Below are 16,456 nucleotides of genomic sequence, written 5' to 3' on the forward strand. Positions count from 1 at the left end.
CAATAGCAAGACAACATTCATTACCTCAACCAGAAATATATTGAGCAAAAGCATTAAGAATGTGGCAGATAGAGAAAAGAATAAGACACATTCCCTGTCTTCAGGAATTTAAAGCTTACATGGAGATGCCACAAATTCATGTAAAGACACACTTGAACACCAAGTGAAGGCGGAGGCAGAAAGAGCCTCAGGGTATGAGGATGTCTCTCTGTCTTTGGAACTGGGCACCTCATCAATCACTTGCTCTGATTCAACTATAAGAGACAACAGAAAAGCTTAATCATGTGTTTAAGGTGAGGTTATCAGGAAAGGGATTACAAACAGGGCTGAGTAAGGGAGAAATGAAGGAAAACTGTATATAGTATGAAGTAAACAGCTGAGTGAAACTTGGCATTCTGGTCAGCTCTGTGGACAAAAATCCATCATAACAGGATTTAAAGGGTCAAAGAGATATGTTCCATCCATCTGGATCTCCGAGACAGGGTTCTTCATGCTGGGCGTGAGAGGGAAACCTGTTTTCATCCAAGAACATCAATCACAGGCTACTGGTCTAATCTCGCAGATAACTAACCTCCTGCTAAAATACTGATTTTCAAAAATTTCCCATTAAAATAAAAATTCACCTCATGGCCTCCAGCTTTTTTCTTCAAATTTCCAATTGATTAGGTAACCTAAGTGCATCTCCTTTACAGACACAGTTTGTTACTTATACAAGATGCTCAGCAAATGCGGGCTCCCTTCTCTCTAACCCCAACCACCAAAACACTGTAGTAGCAATAATAACAAATCACTGTTACTCAGTAGTGGTATTAAATACATACCCTTTGTCATGGTATTCTGCCAACTTCTTACATGACAATGACATTACTATATGCCAAAAACCAATACTCTATGTTAATCTTTTAAATACTTTTCTGGATCATTTATAAGAAAGGAAATTTCCTAAAGGAATTTATAGTAAAGTTAATGTTAATGAAAACTATACTAACTCTTCTCCAATTATTTGTTTCTAATGGTTGGAGGAAGTGCCATCTAAAATACAGTAATATTTCTAGCTATTATTACAGTCTCGGTTTTCTTCAGCACAGTAAAAAGAGAATGGCAACCTTGGTGAAGTCTAGGAATAAGGAATCCTGTAAATGTCTATACAAATAAAGACATCAGAGAGGCACCTGGATGGCTCAGTGGTTTGAGGCTCTGACTCTTGATTTCAGCTCTGGTCATGATCTCACAGTTTGTGGGATATAGCCCTCAGTGCAGATAACACAGACCCTGCTTGAGATTTTCTCTCTGCCCCTCCACCCTTCCCTCAAAATAAACAAACAAACAGATAAAAAAGCCAACTGACTTTGGTGCAAAAATGAGAAATACCAATATGATAAAACAAAACAAAAACCTACCAGCACTGTGGAGATAAACATTATCTGGTGTTTTAAAATAGAGATAGAACATATTTTTAAATTTTATAACACTGCAGGGGTCTAAGTGACCACTAGCATAGTAAATCTTGAGACAGCTGTAACTCTTCACACGGGCGGCAGAAATCACATTACACAGGGTGGAAGAGGAGAGGGAGGTACTTGAGAAGTGGCACTAATCTGTACTGTTTTGGTTCCAGGGGTTTAACTAAAATTGTTCACTTAGATAATAAAACTCAACAGCACTATGTGATCTGAACTATTTTCACTAGTTATTTTTAATAGGAAGAAAACTATAGTATGTGACAGAACACTAAATTAAGTTTACGGTTTTGACAGAACAAAAATATTTTAATTTACACATTAACTTGTAAGACTTTCATGATAAAGCCACTCTAATAAAAATTATATACGTTAAAAAATGACTTGAATAAGTGATCAGGGAATTGTTTGGTTCAACTATGATAAAGTTATAAAGGGAAAACTGAGTTGGCTGTGGATATGGTTACCTAAATTGGCTGTAAAGATTATAATGACAACAATAGTTCATTTTCATATATAAATTTTTAATTAGTTAGCACTAATTAAGAGAAATAAAAATTTCAGAATTCTTTTAAAATGTAATTTCGTTAGGGACAGCTGGGTGGCTCAGTAGGTTAAGTGTCCAACTCTTGACCTCACCTCAGGTTAGGATTTCCTGGTTTGTGAGATCTAGCACCGTGTAAAGCCTGCTTGGGATTCTCTCCCTCTCTACCCCTCCCTTGCTTGTATTGCTCCCCCACTCTCAAAATAAATAAACTTTTTAAATAAGTGAATTAAATAAATAAAATGTAGTTTTGTTAATTTTTTAAAAGTAGATAGGGATCTGGGTAATAAAACACTATTTGCATTTCTGAAAATGTATTAATAAACTCATACATTAACTAATTTGAAAGGTAACATGCCTAAATTTTCTTCTAAAAAATGTGCTAAGGTATAGTAACATTAATTTTCTCTTTTCAAAATAATTTGCAGCATGAATTTGTAATTTTTCAAATAGTACAAATGTTTTTATCTACATCCCTTAAATGATCATCAATTTCAAAGTAATCAACAGTTACTATAGTAACATCTTACAGGATATTGGAGTATTAGATCCCTCCATCAATCTAAAAATTAATATCTGAAACCAATACCAAAACGAATTTTAAGTGACTCAGTTTAAATTCTCAATATATCACTTGCTGTGGAATCTATTTTTTTTTTTTAATCACTAGCCATGGGTTTCTTATAGAGTCTTTATTATTTAATTTGATTTGAATATTTAAATGTTAGTGTTTACTAACTAAAGGACCGATATTTCTGAAATCAAGTAGTTAGCTCACTTAACTACATAGCCTTGTTAGAGACTATCAATCACACTGAATAGTATCTGCAAGTTGAGCACACGATATAATTTTGTTGGTTTTTGTGTTTCAGCCTCCATTTTAGTAGGCTTTCATTGTGTTAACATGTCCTAATGAAAACAGTAAAGAATTGCTTTGTAAAGAAGTATCAAATACAAACAAACTTAAGTTTGCTTATCAGGACTACAAACTACCATTTTAGGGTCATCTGGACGGCTCAGCAGGTTAAGTGTCCAGCTCTTGGTTTGGCCCAGGTCATGATCTCACAGTTCATGGGTTTGAATCCCACACTGGGCTCTGTGCTGACAGTGTGGAGCCTGCTTGGGATTCTCTTTCTCTCTCTGCCCTTCCCTCGGTTGTGCATACTCTCTCTCTCAAAATAAATAAATAAACTTAGGAAAAAAATTTTACCATTTATAGCATTTTAAGCTTTAACAGAATGCTGGTATGTACATGCATTATTTGCATTTCACTCGATCCTATGATAGCAGGCATCCTTATTGACATTATACAGAGTAGGGAACTCAGAAAGGTCTGAGTAGGGAGAAAACCAAGTATGAGAACTCAAGCTCTATTACTACTAACTTGCATCCTTGGGTAAGTCACATAACTGTTCTGGACCTCAGTGTCATCTTTAGCTTTTGAAAAAACAAACAAACCCAAAAACCATAAAACAAAAAACCCGCCTTCTCACATTATTCTGACAATTATAGAAGTTAAATATTTATTAAAGAACTCTGGGCAGAACAGAACAATATTCAAAAATTGATTATCATCTCAAAAATAAACAAATATATTTTTTTAATGCAGTGATGAAGTCCTGATATCTGGAACAGGAATGGCAAAGGTCTCAGAAACAAGACCTACTGTGAAGCGTGGAGTCCCAAGTCTTTGGTTTAATTACCAATATCCACCTCCCCCAAAAGTAGTGGGGCCCCTAATTAAGTCATACTCAAAAAATTCTACCTAAAATGAGACATTTCATTAGACGTGGCCAAAAGTGACTGACAGAGGAGAGAAATGTCAACTGGCAACTGAGGGTGGATCCAAAAGCTTTCTCATGGAAAAACAAAGAAGAAATTCTAAAGAATTAAGAATTATTTAATATATAGGGACACCAGGGAGGCTCAGTCAGTTAAGTGTCTGGACTTGATCCCTTCTCAGGTCATGATCTCAGTTTCTGAGCTTGAGCCCCAAGATGGGCTCCACACTGACAGCAAGGAGCTTGCTTGGGATTCTCTCTCCCCCCTCCCTCTGCTCCTCACACACACACACTCTCTTCCTCTCTCTTTCTCTGTCTCAATATAAATAAATAAATTTAAAAAAAGAATCATTTAATATACAGAGAAAAATGTGATAACTTAGCTGTTCATACAATTCTCACCGAATTACAAATTATAAAATAACTGTTGTTTGGGAATAATGTGTTGAATTTTCAAAAAAATTCAAAAGGCATTCTGAATGCTTTATGTAAGGACATATATAAACACAATATTAATAAAGTTTCCAGGATAAATATATTAAAAAAGTGTTTAAGGGAACAGCAAAGTTTCATCTACCTGAAATCACTTCTGTGTAACACCATTTCTCAAGGATGCTGGAAAAATGAGGTTGCATTCTAGTTTAGTAGTATACAAGGTGCCACAGCATGCTTTTAAGAATTTAGACCCTGTTTTAAGCATGATATGTGACAGTAAACAAACATTCTTTCCAGAGTTATAATATATGAGAAAATGAGAGTATACCTTCTTTGGAGAAGAATCCATTTCTAATAAAGCCAAGCAACGGAATAAATCGGTTAGCTCTATCTTAAGAAAGCATGAAGGAAGAACTAATTGCTAAAAACTCCATGGAGTTTTGTAGTGATAAGAATGTTTGCTAGAGTACTGATGGCAACAGATACAAACATTTACAAAAGGCTATTATACTTTACCTCATGTTACATTTTATTGCATTTAATTCTGTCACTGTTTTATTGACATTCGACTGAACCTTCAAACATGTCAGCCTGGCCTCATGCTTTTTGTCTATACATCATCATCATCATTTCCTGTTAGTGTCCTACATATATTCTAGGCTGAGGGGTAGAACAACCTTTCTGTTTCCTGAAATTGCTCTTACTATCCTACATCGGCTTTTATCCCTGTCTTTCTGAATCCTATAGGAAAGCCCATGACAGATTCTATCAACTCCATAAAGCCTTTTCTGAAATATCCCCACTGCTCCCAGCACAAGCAGACTTTTTTTTTTTTTAATGTTTTATTTATTTCTAGGAGACAGAGAGAGACAGCATGAGCAGGGGACGGTCAGAGAGAGAGGGAGTCACAGACTGAAACAGGCTCCAGGCTCTGAGCTGGCAGTCAGCACAGAGCCCGACGTGGGGCTCAAACCCACGAACCGCGAGATCATGACCTAAGCGAAAGTCGGACACTTAACCGACTAAGCCACCCAGGCGCTCCACAAGCAGACTCTTCCCATTAGAACTATGACATTCTATTGTTACCATTTTAAGTTTATTTATTTATTTTGAGAAACAGAGACAGCATTGATGGGGGAGGGGGGGGAGAGAGAGAGAGAGAGAGAGAGAGAGAGAGAGAGAGAGAGAATCCAAAGCAGGCACTGTGCTATTAGCAGGGCTCGAACACACAAACTGCAAGACCGTGACCTGAGCCAAAAACCAAGAGTGGGATACTTAACTAACTGAGCCCATGCTCCCTATTGTTACCATTTGTGCCATAATTACTCAAATCTCTTATCTCGCAGGCATCTAAGTAAGATATATGAAAAAAGTATGAGAGTCAAACAGGCAAGAGTATCCCAGCTCCAATGTGTGACCAATCAAGATATTAACTCCCTAGAGCCTTAGATCCCTGCTCTGAAGAATGGGAAAATCATTACTGACTTTACAGGTTTGTGCTTATGTAAAACATCAAGTCTGAAATGAACCTACGGATCAATAAATGCATGCATTTTGCCTTATGCCTCTGATCCTACAAAAAAGAAGAGAGGGGGTATTAGAAAGTCACTCTAAACTATTTTTAACTTTCCAGATCCTCTCCTTTTCTTTGCACTTACTCTGCTCTTCCTGAAGGTTTAGATATGTGATCTTCTAAACTGACTGTACATTAATTAATTATGATCATTGGTTTAAGTGACAAGTGGAAGGTTCCAGCAATTTCTTGGGCAAACATGCAGACTTGTAGTCCTGTATTTGTAAGAGTATGGACATAAAGATGTGGAAAGGAAAGGAAGGCTGCTTCTGTATCTTTAACAAGCAGTCACACAGTCAGAAGTTAGAACCTGGTACCACAACATGGTACCACCACGCACAGTGCTGAATTTAAGAAAACAACCCAGGTTATATCCTTAAGATATTTTACTTATAACCAGTTATTGCTCTAATGAAATTCATCAGAGAACATGAAACCCTCATTCAACCTTTTTTTTTCCCCAACAATGCAAATTAGTACTGGGCAGTAATTCAAGAAACTGAAAACAAATCCCAACAATGGGTGATTCCTCTCACCAGATGCACTAATAGAAGATAATCAGGAACAAGAAAAGCATCAAAGTTTGAACAGATAAAAAATATAAACCCTCCAAAGCTGCATTACTTACTATCCACTTCTGCTTTAAAAATATATCCCTTTTTAAGTATTCACATTCCCACAAAAACTATACTGATAGAATATGTTTTGTTCCTTTAGAGAACACATTTAAAATTTGCTGTTTAAACTGAAGAGGTTACACATATAAAACTTTCAAAAAGGACTGCCTGGGCGAGAGGGCCTTGAGGAATGGAGACCTTATTCATCACTAACAACTACCACAAGACCTGGTACACTCAAGTCACTCAATACGCTTTTGTTGCTTAAGCTGACATTGCAGTTAAGGCTGCTGTATTAACACAAACAAGCACCAGCACAATTACCTGCACTTTAATGTAATTTCAAAACCATTTAGTAAATAAATTGAAACAAGTCAGTATCACTTATGGTTAGAAACCAGTTATAAAATAATTCAGAAAGTAGCTGGACCTTCCAAACTAAATGAGAGCATTTCCTAAGAGCAACTGTAAACAAGGCCAGTTGCAAGGTGGAAGATCCACGTCCGCTTGTAGTAGATTGCAGGAGGCCACCTTAACAGATTTCATTACGGTGCCACCAAGGGCAAATATTATGAACCTAATTAAGTAATTAGTAAGAGATTTCTATATGAAAATAATATTTCCTCCTCTTAAAAGTGGCCACCTATTGGGTTTGTAAATTAGCAGTATTTAAGAAAAGGCAAACAATATACTTGGGATAGGCTACATGTTATCAAAAAAAAACAATCCAAAAACAAACTCAAGTGTTTAATTATAGGAAGCTAATGCGGTTCCCTATGAGGTTTTAGATAATTGTTTATTTTACCATATAAACATGACTATAAAAAATATAAGGCTATCTAACGGGAAAGTGCTACTGTTAATTACTGTTATACTAGTTGAAATCTGTTGAAACATTTAAAACCATGTAGGCTACTGGAATTGATTTTAATTTTCCAGATGCCCTACATAGTGGAAATCTGCCTTTAACAATAGCCAATTCACAAAGCCTTATGTCATCATTAATTACATAATGACTAGGCTAATCATATACTCTGGATTCAAATAGGCTTTAACACTATATAAGACATGTTTATGTTACATGTTACCCTGATAAGCAACTCTATAAAACCACAGCAATTGAAAGAATTATTTTTCCACATACTGAGATGTCTAACAAAATGGGTCACTTGAAACTCTATTATTTGTCCCCTGCTGGTTCAACTTTTCATAGAACTTAATGAAATGTTTGGGTGGCAGGGATTTTCATGAATCAAGATTGTTTTCAAGTTACAAGGCTGAAGGAACAATGTGAGAATCACTCCTTTCAAGTCTAACCTAATAACGATATTGCTTTGCGTTTCCTTCATTTGCTAAATCCATTACATAATACATTTTAAAAGCATGATGAACTCACATTAATTTCAGAGTAATTTAAAAGCAGACTGGTATACAATTTTTGAAGGAATTTAGTCACTGATATGGTTTCAGAATTGATTAATGTCCCACCTCTTGAAACAGCCTTCCTGCATGGAAGTGTTTCTGCCTATACAGTGTTTACATGCCCGCACTACCACAATTTATCATGTTTCACTGCCTTTACTGGTTTTAAATATTCATGCTGCAATACCTACAGAACAGAAACAAATCAAAGCACATCTTTTAATAATTGTGCTTATTAAAAAAAAAAAAAAAGAACTGGGAAGGAAAGAAATTTTTGGCCAATTTCCTCATTTTAAGAACATTTAAAAAAAAAAAAAAAAAAGCTGAGACCCAGAGATTGATTTAGATACTGTCACAAGGTTATTTTTTTTTTATTTTTTAAATGTTTTATTTATTTCTAGGAGAGAGAGAGACAGCGTGAACAGGGGAGGGTCAGAGAGAGAGGGAGTCACAGACTGAAACAGGCTCCAGGCTCCGAGCTGGCAGTCAGCACAGAGCCCGACGCGGGGCTCGAACCCACCAACCGCGAGATCATGACCTAAGCGAAAGTCGGACGCTTAACTGACTAAGCCACCCAGGCGCCCCGTCACAAGGTTATTTAGCATTGGGACTAGATCAAGAGTCTTTCTCATGACACAACTAGAGTAACCTAAGATTATTATTATCTTTACCATGGGCATTCCCTGAGAGCAGAAACTGGGTTCCTAGAAAAAATTTTTTAAAAACCACCATTCATAATTAAAAAATTACCATTCATAAAAATCAACCCTTCACATCAATCTGTGAAGCATACACAATGAATAACCTTGGTAATTGATTGGCACTTCCATCAACATTGGCAAGGTGGGCCTGGAATTCAGGAACAGAAACAAAGCTCTTATGTTTTTACTTAACACTTGATTCAGGATTCACCTTTGTGCTGCTAGACCTTCAGCAGGGACCCCATATTTCTTGACAGGAGTATGGGATTGGTTGCTCACGACCACCATACAACCTTGTCATCGTAACCTACCTCCTTGGCCATGTCTGTGTATTTCTGCTTTTCCTTTGGATCTAGAACAGCCCACCAATCAGCCAGAATCTTGGTAGCACCTCGGTTATCAAGCCGGGGGTGTTCCTGTCTTACAAGGGAGCGATGACGTTTGCAAAATAAAAGAAATGCATTCATTGGTCTCCGGGCTCGCTGTTCTGGTGATTCATCATCAGTCTCACCAACATCTTGCTCTAGGCCATCAGCCCCAAGGAGTTGAACCTATTAACCAACCAAAACAAAAGACAGATGTTTAACACATCCTGGACAATTTTGTTTTAACAATTAGTTTTGGTTTCCAAATTGTGTTTTTTTTCTTACCTCCATTTAAACAACTTACAAATTGGAAAAAAAAATTAATCATCAACAACTATTAGTGGTTGATAACCAACATACAATGTATTCTGCTTAGTTTCTATAGCAACCTGTGCATGTCTCTATTACAAAATATATTATATCATGTTACAATTGTTTACATTCCACCCCCCCCACACCCCCTACTAAACAGTGAACTCTTTGAGGACAAAAGTTATTTACCTTTACAATCACAGCATCTAGCTCAATGTCTGGTGTAATATCAGTACCTAACTAACTGCCCAATAAATAAATAAACCCATACTGTGAAATATCCATCTCAAGATTAACAACAACATTCACACACAAAAGAATACATGAATATTGGTTGTTTCTCCTGTTTGGAAAGTGCTTTTCTACAGCTAATAATATGAAAGTGTTTAACATAAAAGTAGGTAATAAAAATGTAATATATGCACATCACAAGTGGAACCTCCTACTGTAAAAATCAAAATAGACATTGAACATTATTTGAAGGAAGAACTACATAGTAAATTTTCAAGCTTGTAAATATCGTTTGGTGAAATGCTATGATGACAGGAGTAAATTCGCCTAGGCTTAAACCTTCACAATAGATTCTGAATCCCCCCTTTTCTTCAGCATTTCATTCAATTCACAGTCTTCAAGGACTTCTACAAAGCTCTGATCCCACCCATTCCATCTGTATAACTGTCATTACCACTGCCTGAGCCTATGACCTAGTGTTTCTGCTTCATTTTATTTTTGCTCGTATTTTTAAAGTGTTAATTTATTCTTTTTGAGAGAGAGAGAATAGAGACAATAAGTAGTGTAGGGCAAGAGAGGGGACAGAGGATCCAAAGCAGGCTCCATGCTGACAGCAGCCAGCGTGATGTGGGGCCTGAACTCATGAACATGAGATAATGGCCTGAGCCGAAGCTGGACCTCAACTGACTGAGCCACCCTGATGCTCCGGCCTAGTCTTTCTGCTTCTAATCTCTTGCATACTTCTTGCACATGGCTGCAGATACCTCTGATCATAGAATCTCAGAATATATTAGGGCTGTTAAAGATCTTCTAAGGCTGAAATATGATTCTATGCGATTTCTTGAAAACAGTACAACCACAAGCAGAAGTCCAGAAAGCTTACTAAAGCTAGGTTGTTAGTTCCTTGTTTCATAGATAAAATCAGGAAGGACTAAGGTAGTTGTTAGTCTGCATTATATAGTAGAGCATTACTTCTTCAATTTGAGTAGGCAGTAGAATCCCTGAAGGTCTTGTTAAATGAAACACAGATTATTGGGTCCCTTTCCCAGAGTTTCCAATTCTGTAGGTCTGGAGTGGGCCTTGTAACAAGTTCCCAGGTGATGTTGATGCTGCTGGTCTGAAGATCACACTCTGAGAATCACTTCTGTAAGGCAACTGTGTTCTTTTACATCATGTTTTATTGGGAAACTGCTATAGATACTCTAGGATGAATCACTAGCTTAATCCAATTTGGTATTTTTAAAAAGTCTTTTAAGTTTAAATTAAGTATTGCAAATGCATTTAACTAACCATCAATTATCTTCAAACAAAATAATATGGTGTAACAATCTTGAAGTCGTAGCTATCTGATTTGGAAATACACTAGACATTATTATTGGGAGTGAAGAGTATAGATTTGGTTTCCTCATTATGTATACAATCATTAACAATGATTTGCATTTTCAAGGAGTATTTATTTAGCATTCTGAATGCTAAATAATAAGGAATATTTATTTAGCATTCTGAAACTAAGAAGCTATAGGAACATCAAGACATAAAAAGTGTATTATGTAGGTTGAGGAAATAACTATATTGTCCCTTCAGAAAAGAGTAACTTTTGATTCAGTTACTAAATTATAAAACTCAAGCCAAGAGCTGGAAAAAAAGATAAATAAGACAAGATCCCAGACCAAGGAGCTTACTGTTTGGGGAGGCCAGGGGGAGAGAAAGAAAAGCAAAGCAAATTAATTAAAAAGCAGTATGGGGGCGCCTGGGTGGCTTAGTCAGTTAAGCGTCCGACTTTCGCTTAGGTCATGATCTCGCGGTTGGTGGGTTTGAGCCCCGCGTTGGGCTCTGTGCTGACTGCCAGCTCAGAGCCTGGAGCCTGTTTCAGAGTCTGTGTCTCCCTCTCTCTCTGACCCTCCCCTGCTCACGCTGTCTCTCTCTCTCCTAGAAATAAATAAAAATATTAAAAAAAAAAAAAAAAAAGCAGTATGATGGGGGCGCCTGGGTGGCTCAGTTGGTTAAGCATCTGACTTTGGCTCAGGTCATGATCTCACGGCTCGTGGGTTCGAGCCTTGCGTCGGGCTCTGTACTGAGAGCCTGGAGCCTGTCTTCGGATTCAGTGTTTCCCTCTCTCTGACCCTCCCCTGCTCACGCTGTCTCTCTCTTTCTCAGAAATAAATAAAAAACACTAAAAAAAAAAGCAGTACAATGACTATTACAAGAAGCCAGTGTTACAATGAAGCACTTGTGGATTGGTGGAAGCACACCAAAGTCTCCCTAGAAAACATGTTTTCTGAGCCAGATTCTGAAAGTTGAATCAGAATGGGTCAGGTAGTCAATGGGGAGACACAGAAAACGAGAAAGGATTAAGGCTTGATGACTACTGATTGGTGTACAGTTCAATAGAAATGATAGATATAAGATTACAAAAGGGACCCAGGACATGAGGTTGGAGAAATAAGTATGAGCACACTTCAAGAAGGATGTGCTATGTCATGTCAGATAACATGCATTTAATCCTATAAATAAGTAGTTTTAGACTGTAAAAAAACAAAACAAAACCATAAAACTAAAAAACCAAAAAACCTTAGGGGGAACAACATAGGTTATCATATTTTACCACAGGTTATTTATTTTGCCAAATATGAACATTTAAAAAAATGATGGTAACTATTGTTTAATGTTACAATTATTTCATTAAATTAACTAACCAAAATATGAATAAATAAATAAATAAAATTATATAAAAGTAAAAAACTCTCTATCTGGACTTAAATTTTTCTTTCACCAGGGCCAAGTATACTTTATAACACATCAACACGCATGCTAGACCAGGATACGGAAACCACAGATGGATGCAATGGAGAGCCATGAGTGGTTTTAAGCACAGGAGAGATATCGCCAGATATGTATTTTAAGATAACTCCTGTCAGCAGTGTAAAGCATGAATTATAATATCAAAACTAGAAGCAACCCACACTAGAGAAACCATTTCAAAGTTTGTTCCCGCTGTCCAGGTAAGAAAGGTGACAAGGCTGAATCAAGGCTGTAATGATGAGAATTAAGAAGTGAGAACAGAGACAATATTTATTTATGAGGTAGAGCCAAGAGAGCTGGTGTCGGTTAAACAAAGAAGAGTGCTTCTCGCTTCAGTGGCAAGATTCCTTCATACACAACAGAGAGTGCTTTTTCTCAAAGGAGAGAAATTAGATGGGGTGGGGAGCAGAAAGATCAGTACCAGGTAGCTAAATGTCAGATGGTTCTCAGCAGAGAAGTCTTAGCTGGGATTATGAACTGAGGTATGAATACAAAGAAAGCAAGACTAGAAAAGTGGATGAGATCACCAAGTGTGGACTGAAAAGAGAAGGGAATTCAATGATTCCATTCTTTGACTCAGTAACTGTGTACTGGGGAGCTGACAGGGACCAGATACTGTTCTAGGTGGTAAATCCATAAGCATACAAACTCCTCGTCTTCATGAAGCCGAAGAACAGCATAGCTAGCCTTTCCTTCTGAACAGATCCCTCTGGCTGTGATGTTGAGAAAACACATGGAAAGGTAAGAACAGAGACAGGGAGAGAGGCAGAATACATACTAATCTGCACAAGAAATGGTGGTGGCTTGCACCAAGGAGGCCATGGTAACCTTGCTAAGGAGGAGTCAAACTGAGAACCTATGTAGAAGGTATGGCTTGAGAATATGCTGATGGATGGATGGGTGCATATGAGACTTGAGCAAAAGAAAACAGATGAGCTTTCTGGTCTCACCAAATGGAAAGTTGGGGCCTCTCATTTAACGAGAAAGGGAAGATACAGGATAATAAGGTTCAAAGCTTCATTTTAAACACATTCAAATAGAGGTTCTGATTTGAGATCTAAGTGGATATGTCAAATAAACACTCAAAAATGTTGAGTTTAGAATTTAAGGATTGAGAACAAAATTAAGAAGCCCAGGGTGGGACACTTGGGTGGCTCAGTTGGGCTTAAGGATCCAAGTCTTGGTTTCTGTTCAGGTATGATCTCAAGGTCCATGAGTTTGAACACTGCACTGGGCTCTGTGCAAACAGTGCGGAACCTGCTTGGGATTCTCTCTCTCTCTGTCTCTCTCTGCCTCTCCCTTGCTCATTCTTTTTCTCTCAAAAAAGAAACTAATTTTTTTTAAAGCCCAGAGAACACCAATATTTGAGGGCAGAATAATGAAGGGACATCAAGTGAAAGAAACTAGGAAGTAGAGGCTGGGACTAGGAAGAGAAACAGCAAACAGCTTCTAGGACAAGTGAGCAACAGGCACAAAGGTGTGAGAATGATCAAATCACTATAAAGTTGGCCATGTCCTCAAATAGAATGAGTAATTCTAGTTTCTCTGAAAAAAGAAGGGGGAAGAAAAGATGGATGAGTGAAATAAGTGTACACAGGTGAGTAGAGGAAGATGAAGGAGTCATTTCTGGTGGCTTCTGTTCTCTCGGTAAAAGAGGAGAAAAAGGTCAACAATCAGAGAGACTATAAAGGGGATCCAGATAAGATGTCTGAGAAACAGAAAAAAACAGAAAAAGAAATGGAAGCTGACCCAAGCACAGAACAAAAGACTGAATGGATGTCAAAGGTCTGAAGAATACTAAAACCATGTTTACAAAAGTTGTAGAGACACGAAATACGTACTCATTTATTCTTCCACTGAACATATATCTATTCAATACCCGCTATGTGCCAGGTACCATCCTAGGCTCCAAACAGTAAGAGGGGGATATTCGGGGCAAGACCTCTGCTCTTACTGAGCTTATATTTTAGTCTGGCAAGACAGGCCTACAGGTATACACCTAAGCGCAAGTTAAATGGTAAGAAATGCCAGGAAGGAAATCCTTGGACACAGAATGAGCTGGGTGGGAGGGTCACCTGAGATGATGAGGTCCCGTCTCTTGGGGAGGCAGTCCTTGTGCTGAGAGCTGAATGAGGAGGAGGACGAGGAGGAGGAACCAGTTCTGCCTAGACCTGGAGGAATGTGTGGCTTTCTAAAGTCACCTGCATGGTTGTGTGACTTTCTAAATGAGAGCTGGCTGCTCAAGCATGAGACCAGAGAGGAGACGTGGAGGACTGACTGACCACAGAGGACTGGTGGGGGTGAAAACAGCCAGGTGCCATGAAGGCGGCGGAGATGAGGGCCAGAGTGGCCGTGAAGCTGCCCACAGAGGCAGGTGCCACACAGTGCATCAAATTTTATAAATACCCCCATCTCCACTGCACATGAGTGATGCCTGAAAATCATTACTTAATAGACAGAAATACCACTGACGAAGGATGTGTTTCTGTCTTAGCTATTAGGAGGTATAGATACTTTAGGAGCCCTCAATATCTGTAATAAAAATATAAATTGAGTAGTTAAATAGGATTCAAGTCATAGAGACTTTTAGAAATGCATCTTTCTCACCAACCACTGTAGTTTCTAGAATGAATACTCAAAACTTCTGTGTTAAACAGAAGAATTACCTTATCAATATCCTCCTCTTCGTCTTCCTCTTCCTCCTCTTCTGAAAAGTCAAGCAGTTTCTTTGCTAGCAATGGATGCCACTGAAGACACTTTCGTTTTGGTCGTTTTCCAGCCCCTTCTCCGTCTGCTGAATGATCTTTATTTCTATTACTGCCTTTCATTACTGTGACCTGTGGTAAGGAAAAAAGGAAGAGAAACAGGGAGAAATCAAAGTAAATTTGATTAAAATTTGTTTATTTAGCTTCCTTAGCTTTAATTGGATTATAGTTTTAATGACTAAAGTATCTGCCAGCTCAGGCATTTACTGGATTCAGTAAGAATTCTAAGTACATAATCAAACATTCATTTTAGTTGGCTGACTGGAGCTAATAAAATTTGCCTTTTGTGAAATCTTCTTCCTTCCACTCCATAACTTCAGGACTCAAAACCCAGAGACAGCAGCAGGATGCCTACACGTTATTGTCACCTGTTCACACTTACTCAGGGTAGAGTTTCTCAAAGCTGTGCATCAGAAGACTGAAAAGATGGAGAGAAGAGGTAGCCCTTCATACATTCTCCAATGGCTCCCATTTTATTACAATAATTTACATGAATTTTGCACTTTACACTATGATAAATCTGAGCTTGGAGTATTAGTAAGCAGAATGAATACTTTGTAAGAATTAAATGTTTGGATTAAAATAAAACTATTTCACAAGATGACACACAATTAAAAAAATTTTTAAATGTTTTTTATTTATTTCTGAGAGAGAGAGAGAGACAGTGTGAGCAGGGGAGGGTCAGAGAGAGAGAGGGAGACATGGAATCCGAAGCAGGCAACAGGCTCTGAGCTGGCTGTCAGCACAGAGCCCGACGCAGGGCTCGAACCCACGAACCGTGAGATCATGACCTGAAGAAGTTGGATGCTTAACCGACTGAGCCACCCAGCCGCCCTGACACACAAGTTTTAAAAAGTAGCTGTGTGCAGCCTCCAAGAATCCAGTGCATGAAGTCACCGTAGGTCACTTAGTGAGATGAGCACCCTCTGTCCCCATCTGTGACACACATAATCATAAGTATTTTGCATCTCTTCATTACTTATGCACCCAAATCCAGTAACAACAGTTTGCTCCCTAGGCTTTTTGTTCTTGCTTTTCCCCCAAAAGGTGATTGGCTGAAATAGCTAAACAATGACCAACCTATGGTGTGACAAAATCTTTCAAAGCCCAGAAACTTACTTTTGGATGACTTGGGGAAAAAAAATCTTTTTCTTAATGACAAAAACAATGCACATTCATATTTAGTAAAAATAGCACAAAATGAGGTTTGCCTTCTCCATCACACCCAGCACCACAGCCCAGAGGTAACCCACACATGTCAATTTCTTATAAGCATTCTCACAGTATTTTCCTAGTTCAATAGTTCTCATTCATTTTAAGTAAAAATATACAAATTATTGTCCATACACACTCATGAAAAATTTCAAATACACCCAAATGCTATCAACTTAAATGGTTCATGCTAACAATCACAAACACAAGCACAGTTGCTGAAATCACAGAATAGC

At 37.9% G+C, this 16,456-nt stretch overlaps 1 protein-coding gene across 6 annotated transcripts in view; it reads right to left on the minus strand.

Annotated features, from left to right (window-relative positions):
• BBX (BBX high mobility group box domain containing) overlaps positions 1 to 16,456 on the minus strand; it is a 275,195-nt gene that overhangs the window by 86,127 nt on the left and 172,612 nt on the right. For all 6 annotated transcript variants that reach the window (XM_077771915.1, XM_077771914.1, XM_077771910.1 and 3 more), the window contains 2 exons: positions 14,910 to 15,080; positions 8,845 to 9,084 (listed from right to left, as the gene is read on the minus strand). In XM_077771915.1, coding sequence (XP_077628041.1) covers positions 8,845 to 9,084; positions 14,910 to 15,071 — 402 coding nt within the window. In that variant the 5' untranslated portion in view covers positions 15,072 to 15,080. The remainder of the gene's footprint in view (positions 1 to 8,844; positions 9,085 to 14,909; positions 15,081 to 16,456) is intronic.

The sequence above is a fragment of the Crocuta crocuta genome, unplaced genomic scaffold (assembly GCF_008692635.1).
Source record: "Crocuta crocuta isolate KB4526 unplaced genomic scaffold, BGI_CrCroc_1.0 scaffold56, whole genome shotgun sequence".
NCBI lineage: Eukaryota > Metazoa > Chordata > Mammalia > Carnivora > Hyaenidae > Crocuta > Crocuta crocuta.